Source organism: Calypte anna, chromosome Z (assembly GCF_003957555.1).
Source record: "Calypte anna isolate BGI_N300 chromosome Z, bCalAnn1_v1.p, whole genome shotgun sequence".
Lineage (NCBI taxonomy): Eukaryota > Metazoa > Chordata > Aves > Apodiformes > Trochilidae > Calypte > Calypte anna.
In genome coordinates this window covers 53,463,069-53,471,210 of record NC_044274.1, presented here as the reverse complement: position 1 = coordinate 53,471,210, position 8,142 = coordinate 53,463,069, and the positions used below count along the sequence as shown (strand labels likewise).

The following is an 8,142-nucleotide window of genomic DNA, read 5'->3' as shown; positions in this document are numbered from 1 at the left end:
GTTTCTCGAGGATTCGTACCAGCCACAGCAGAAGCTGGACGGGGGATGTGCGGAGGCCCGGGGGAAAACCGCCCCGCCGCCCCGGGGACGGCTCCTGCTGGAGCCGCTGCTGCCCAGAGGGAAGGAGTAGCCCGGTTCCCACTCGGGTGTCGCACCGGGAGCGCGTTCTGCCCCGTCCTGACCCGCGTGGTCGTGGGGGCACGGGAGGGCGATGGGACTCGGGGGGGCAGCGGGGTACTGGGGAGGGGCGGGGGGGGCGGCTGCCGCTCGCTCTCCCGCCCTGTGTGGGCGGTGCAGTGTTGACAGCGTCAGCCGGCCGGGGCCCACCGCTCCCGGCCCCTCCGAGCGGCTCCCGGGCAGAGGCGCCCTGGCCAGAGGCGCCGCGGGGGCAGCGCGTAGTGAGTGGAGCGGCGGAGGCGGCTCCCCCGCCGGGAGCATCGAGCGGGTTTCGGCAGCCGCTGAATGCGAGCCCTCCTCCGCCGGGCACGGCCGCGCTCGCCCCACCGCCGGCTGCGGGAAGGAGGACGGCGGAGCATGGCACTGGCAGGGCGGTTCCGCAGGGGCTGACATGTTGCTGAAAGAGGGAAGGCGCCGGCCCCTCCGCCTCTCCCCGCCGTAGCGGAGGCGATGCTGCAGGGCTCTCCCCCGGCTCTCCCTCAGGCGCCAGGCTACCGCCCGCAGCAGCCGCGTTCGCTGCCCTGAGCGGTGCGGTCCCGGCCGGGCCGAGGCGGCGCTGGGCGCGGTCCCGCTCCCCTCCCCGGGCGGCGGCGGGGGAAGGCGCTGCCCGCGCCCGCGGGGCCCCGCGCGGCGGGCGGCTCCGCGCGGCGGATGCGCGTGCATGAGCTCTGCACCGCTCGGGCGCAGGAAGCGCCCCCGCTCCGCCGCCTCCATCTTCCCGGGCAGCCGGACCTCGCCGCACGGCCGCGACAGCGAGCGCCGGGGCAGCGGCTGCGAGGGCGCCTACGAGACCCAGAGAGCCCTGGAGGACTGCAAGATGGTGGGTACCACACATGGGCTTCCCTTAATTTTCGTCTTTTCCCGAGTGTTCCCGTCGCGGGCGGCCGTGCCGCTCCTCCCGCCGTCTTGCCCATTCCCATCACGAGCAGTTGCACTATTTTTAAAACTGCGGTCCCCGTCGGGGGTGCGGTTCTGTAGCCTGACTCGTGGCGGTTCGGAGGCGAGAGTGCGGTGAGAAAGCGAGGGGAGCCGGTTGGGTTCTGCGGGGCAGCCGGGGCGAGGATCCCGCTGGAGCAAGAGCCCTCGCTCCAGCACGTGCCGCTTCCCGGCGCTGCCCGGCACTTGGAGTTGGCTTTTCGGTAGACCCGACCAAATCTGTCCCCGGACTTGCACTCACCGAAGCCTAAATAGATAAATAGTTGCCTTCACTGCACCACCGCACTCTCTGCGTGTTGTCTTGTGCAGCAGACACACTTCCTCTCTAAAATCCTTCTGAAACAGGACTCAGAATTTGAAGCACTGAAATTGTCTTCGACATACATGGTACCTGTTTCCAGCCTCCCTAGAGTATCTGGTTGCAACTGTAAAACGCCAGATCAAGTACCTGAATCCGTATTCTTTTTGGACTGTTAGTGTATGACATTTTTCTCCATTCGTGTTCAAAACGTTTGGATCATAACACTTTTCTTCCAAAGCAGAACCATATGCCCTATACCTGGCTCCTCGAGCTACAGCTAGTTGTACACTCAACCCAAAAATTGCTCCTCTAACCAATGACAGGCATAGAAAACAAATCAAGTTGCTGCTACTTTACTTGAAAATCTGGTATGTGCTAAAGCTCTGTCCAGTAGCATTGGAAATTAAGCTGCTACTTCTGCTGGATTCTGCATTTTGTGTTTTTTTTTCATAGCCACTCTGATACTTCAAAATTGGGACCAACTCCCAATGCACAAATAAAAAAAAAACAAAAATAGACCCAAGAAGTTAATCCCAGTAGGTCCTGCCTTTTTCCCTCTTTCCTAACAGCATAATGTAGTTAGTTGAACAGAAGTGCTAGTTTTGTAGAATTCAGTGATTAGAAGTATGATCTATAGTTGAGTTGTCAAGATGTGATAAGATTCAGGAGATAAAAAACAATGTGTTTTTTCTCTGTCTCAATGTGGTTTGGTTTTCCATGGCAATGTCGAAGTGGCTGAATGTGTCTTCTATTTAGACAGGGGGTGTCAGGTGAGAGCTGGTAAAATATGTCTGACACAGCCAGTTATCAGTTGCAGGATGAAAAACTTTTTTTTCTTAATGCCTTAATGCAGAGTAATTATGCTACGTCACAGCATAGTATACTTTTTTAAAAAAAAAAAAAATCTCAATTTTTTTCATGCATTGTCTTTAAGTTACAGAATGAGAAACTTGAAGTCAGGTTTAGCAAATATTGTTCCGAAGGTTTTGTTTGGTGTCTGCTTCTGATTTTGTTTAGGGTTTGGGGATGGGAGGCTGCAGTTATACTGTAATGCACTGGCATTTTTTTGATACTCAAGAAGCAGAGGAACCTATTTGCTAGGTCCTGATACTAGTTCTCAGTTATACAGAATATTTACAGTGAGGTGCATGAAGAGCCAGAATGTAATGCTGCAGAAAAAACAACTCGTTTATTTTGTGAGCATGAGAATTTGAGAGCTTGAGTTTCACATTTGGTAGATCTGCTAGAATCCATTTTTTTAGCATGCATATATGTTGAACTCCTGCTGATAATGATGGCTGCATTATTATGAGCAGTTACTCTTGACTGTTTTTATGTAGTTTGGAAATTGAGGTCAAATTAGCAAAACACAGATAAATAAATATTCAGTTCTATTTATCCCTGCCTTCCACCCCCGCCACCATGTGCAGCAAATGGTCTGATGTGCATTCTTTCAGAAGCCAGCAAATGCTTCATTTCCTTAAAATACAATCCCATGCACATGATAAGTGTAACTAAACAGTAACGGTTTTTGCATCTCTGTAAAAGTTACCCATTTATCCAGTAGCATCAATGTATATCTGCTGGATATTAGATTTCTGTGAATGTGGAAGTGTTTATTTACTGTGTTTGTTTTTACCACACACACTGGAAAAAGTGCTTCCTAGAATCCTAACTGGAAAGTGCCTACCTATTACATCTTCTCATCCGATGACTTTAGATGGCTTATGTGAAATTTGGGTTAGAAGCCAGTGACAGAACAGAAATCATTACAGAGTAAATTACCAAAATCAACAGTGTAAAAGCAAATGCTACATTCCAATCCCAAAATGTGCTGTTAATCAGGAAGCAGGAGCAAAGGCAATAATTTCTGCATATATTTTTGTCTTTTATGATAGCAAAAAATAACCTCATGATACTTGTAAAACAGCTGTTTTTTTGTCTGCTTAATACATAAGACTAATAACTCAAACACTTTCAGAGATTAAAAGCAGAAATGCCACTTTCCTACAGATGAACATTTATAGCTCACAGAAGAGGCAGCTGCCATGGAGGCCCTCGTCATTTACTAAATCTTCTGCACTTAATGCTGTATGCCACCAAATTGGAGCAGCAGGAACAAGCACTAGATTAGGCATATTTTTTAAAACTTTCTCATTTTATCAGTGTAGTTAAACTTCTCATGCAAGTAAATCCTCTTTGTTTTTCAGCTTGTCCAGGAGTTCAATACCCAAGTGGCTCTATATCGGGAGCTGGTCATTTCCATTGGGGATGTTTCAGCCACCTGTCCATCTCTGCATGGGGAAATGCACAAAACTCGAACCCGAGGATGTGAGATGGCCTCTCAGGCTCATCAAAAACTAGCAGCAATTTCTGGGTAGGAGTCTACTTCTGCTTAATTAAAACTGTACTCATATGCACATATGCTAAATATTACATTGCAGAAACTTTCAGCAAAAGCACTAAGTGCTGTTTCTGTGTTAGGCATAGAATTGTGTGACCACAAATTCTGCAGAATTGCTCATAGTGCAGAATTTTGGTTTGAATTCTGGTCCCCTTACTAGGATGGTAGCCTACTGATTTCACTGGGTGCTTTTATGTAAGGTGAACATCACATCTTCATATCCATATACAATTTCAAATGATCAAGGGAGAAGCCTTGGCTTTCAGGGGTGAAATAGCAATAGCTTTTTGCCCAGTTGTTAACTGGATGTACCTAATTGAGCAGTTAAGAGACAACTAGCTCAGTTCAACTAAAGACTTAAAAAATTAGACAAAAAACTAATTAGGTGAAAATTATGTAAGGGAGTGGGAATACAAATACTACTGTAAAACCTTGTGTTTACATTCCACAAGCTTTTAAATCCCTATTTGTGTTGAAATGAGGACCAAAGCTTTGCCAGCACATAGTGTTTTCATTTACCTTTTGACACTACATTAAATACATTCCTTTCCATGGTCATCACATACTTCATACAATGCCTCAGTACGAGATGAACCAGGATAGGGCTCTGCATCTTACAGAATGGAAATAATGCATTGCTTGCACAAAGTATCATTGCTTGTGGGTTCATCACAGTACAGTGACAGGGGCTTTTGTGTTAACACATGTTCACATTAAGACACTGTCAGAACTTTCTATACCTGCCTTATCCACCATAAATCGTCGTGTACCAATGGAAAAAAATCACTAATGTAAATGAGAAATCTGTTGTAGGTTTATTGATCACTGATTGATGGATTAATTCTGGTTGAAAACACCTTTCAGGTTATCAAGATCACACTAACATTTAGTAGAACTGCAAACATTTGCAGATATGATTTTGTGCAGAGACTGTTAACTTGAAATTGCAAACTCTTGGTCTGTTCCTCAGAGAACATATGCTTTTAAGTTGCCAAGAATCATAGAATCAAAGTATTTTCATGGTTGGAAGGGACCTTCAAGATCATCAAGTTCCAACCCCCCTGCCATGGGCAGGGACACCTCTCACTGGACAAGGTTGCTCAGAGCCCTGTCCTGGCCTTAGAAACTTCCTGGGATGGGGCTTCTACCACCTCTCTGGGCAACTTGTTCAAGTATTTTACCACTTATCTCCAGCCTGTCAAGGTCTCTCTGGATGGCATCCCTTCCCTCCAGCCTGTCGGCTGCACCACACAGCTTGGAACTTGCTGAGGGTGCGCTCAGTGCCACACTCCATGTCACCAACAAAGATGTTAAACAGGACCAGTCGCAACACTGATCCTTGAGGGACTCCACTTGTCACTGGGCTCCAGTTGGACATGGACCCATTGACAGCCACTCTTTGGGTGCAGCCATCAAGCCAGTTCTTAATCCATCGAGTGGTCCATCCATCAAACCCATGTTTTACCAGCTTGGAGACCAGGATGTTGTGTGGGACTGTGTCAAAGGCTTTTTTCAGGTCCAGGTAAATTATGTCAGATCCTCTTCCCTTGTCTGTTGATGTTATGGTATTTTTACAGAAGGCCGTAAGATTTGTCAGGCATGATTTGCCCTTGGTTAAGCCGTGTTGATTATACCCATGGTATGTGAGAACTTTAAAACAAGCAACCCAAACAAGACAAAAGATACAAACAAAAGATACAGTACTTTTTAACCAGCCTACACTACCTCAACACAGTAGCACTGAAAATATCAAAGCAGACACTTGTGAAATTAATCTTACACACTTTCAGACTCAAAAGAAAGGCAAATAGCAACCAAGATAATACACTTGAAGAGCATAACCTTAAGGATATTTTTTTCCCCCAAGAAAAGCATTTATACATGATCAGTGAGAAGTATGGAGGGTTTTTATGTAATAATTTTAGAGTTAGGAATCTGTGATATACACAAAGATGTCCTGAAGGTTGTGCAGATGCAGCAAGATTGATATTTAGCTAATCTAAAACTGTTTTAAATAACTGTTATAATAAAGTGATAATAAAGTGTGTTACCAGTGTAACAATTGGTAGGTGTTAGAAACCCCCTGGAAATTAATTGTCTGGTTTGACAGACATTTTGCAAGATAGGCTTTACTTCCCCACCCTCCTGTAGCTGAGGAAAGCCCTGTGAATCATAGAATCATAGAATCATAGAATCATAGAATTGGCTGGGTTGGAAGGGACCTCAGAGATCATTGAGTCCGACCCTTGATCCACTGCTGCGGTTGCTAGACTATGGCACTGAGTGCCACATCCAGTCCCTTTTTAAATATCTCCAGGGACGGAGAATCCACTACTTCCCTGGGCAGCCCATTCCAATGCCGGATCACTCTCTCTGTAAAGAAATTCTTTCTAATATCTAACCTAAATTTCCCCTGGCACAACTTAAGACCGTGCCCTCTTGTCTTGTTGAAAGTCGTCTGGCAAGAGACCAACCCCCACCTGGCTACACCCTCCTTTCAGGTAGTTGTAGAGAGCGATGAGGTCTCCCCTGAGCCTCCTCTTCTCCAGGCTGAACAGCCCCAGCTCTCTCAGCCTCTCCTCATAGGGTCTGTGCTCGAGTCCCTTCACCAGCCTGGTTGCCCTCCTTTGGACCTGCTCCAGGACCGCAATATCCTTCCTGAACTGGGGGGCCCAGAACTGGACACAGTACTCGAGGTGTGGCCTCACCAGGGCTGAGTACAGGGGCAGAATCACTTCCTTGGGCCTGCTGGTGACGCTGTTCCTGATACAGGCCAGGATGAGCCAGCTTAACTTTGCTGTATCTGTGAAGAAAGATGAGAGATGTAGAAAAGAAAGAGAAGGAGAGGAGTAATAAATAGTGTCTGAGCTTCAGCCCTTAACTCATCAGAAAGTGCGATGAAGAGCATATGGCATAGGATTTTTATTAAACCATACTCTGGAGGGTACTGTTTTGTTTAAACATCACTGGTTGTTAGCAGATGGCACAAAGTCTTGTTTAGTTCACCACTTTACTTTAAAATGCAGAGTCCTGCAGTCTGCATTGCTTCTGGGTAACACAACCAGTTCCATCTTCCAAAGCTTGTTTAAGAAAGTCTGTTGCTTTCCCACCCAGATAGAATAGCAGTAAGCTAATTATGTTGAAAGACTATAAAATTCCATTACTTAGCAGGATACTGTTAGTTAAGGTCATCAATAATGTTCAGTTAATTTGTAAGTGATCTGAACTCTTGCAGGGCACTCTGAGTTTCTTTCACAAAGTTGGCATCACTGTCTAGGACAACATTAATTTCATATATTTTGTGCTGATGTGCATTGTAAAATTAGCAGACAGCTTCATTTTATTTATCCTTTTGGAACACATCAGGATTTGAGAGTCTTAAATGCACTTCTGATTGAGGCAGGTACGAGTGGCACCTATTTCCCTTCCTAACTCACCTGTTCTGCAAGACTAGGGAAGGCAACAAAGAGGAAAGGTGCAAAAATGTGAAAGGAAAGAAACACAAACAGATCCGCTAGTACTGAGAAAGGTGGGCCAGGGAAAAATTTAGGAATTGTGAGAAGAGAAAGAAATGCTAAGGTGGAGATAATGCATAGGAACTGAACAGGATAGAAGTAATGATGGTGAAAAATCATTGATGATGGGCACATCAGTTCTGGAGTATTAGGTGAATATCAGAGTAGGACGGTGGTTCAACATGAACAAGAAGAGAAGACTGTGGTTGTAGCTGTAGAAAAAGTATACACTGATAAACCATCAAAAGGAGATTCAGCTAGATAAATGGAGGAAGTGAATGTCCCACTTGCATTTTAAATGTGAAAGAGAAAACACAACAACAAGAACAAGGGACATAATTACAAAGGTAAGGAAGTAGCAAGGAAACATAAAACCTTATTAAGTCTGCACTGGATTAGACCATGTCATCCCATTTAGCTCAAATCTGACAGCTGCTGGTAGCAGTGATTTCATAAAAATAACAAAAACAAACAAACAAACCAGACTGTGCATAAAATGATGCCTGCCTTTGTATGCTTGCTACTCTCCAGCAATTACTAGTGTAGGGATTTCCTGAGGAAAAGGCTGCATTTGAACAATTTGTTCTTGACAAAGACAAGTTCTCACAGAAGATTTCAGAATTTGTCTGAATATGAAAGTCTTTTACTCAGAAAGTGCTGATGATGAATACTGACATCTTTATACAATAGTGTGTTTTAAAATGTTACAAGTCAATTTATACATACAAAAAATATTTAGAAATGAAACTTCCAATTTGATCTCCAATTTAATAGGGCCTCATAGCTATTACATTCTCTCCTTAACTTAT

At 45.4% G+C, this 8,142-nt stretch overlaps 1 protein-coding gene across 1 annotated transcript in view; it reads left to right on the top strand.

The window, feature by feature from the left end:
* Window positions 1–827: 827 nt before the first annotated feature.
* The window catches only part of RGS7BP (regulator of G protein signaling 7 binding protein), a 41,945-nt gene continuing 34,630 nt past the window's right edge, over window positions 828–8,142 (top strand). Inside the window, exons 1-2 of the mRNA XM_030467551.1 lie at window positions 828–997; window positions 3,625–3,791. Of these exons, the coding sequence (XP_030323411.1) occupies window positions 839–997; window positions 3,625–3,791 (326 nt within the window). The 5' untranslated portion in view covers window positions 828–838. The remainder of the gene's footprint in view (window positions 998–3,624; window positions 3,792–8,142) is intronic.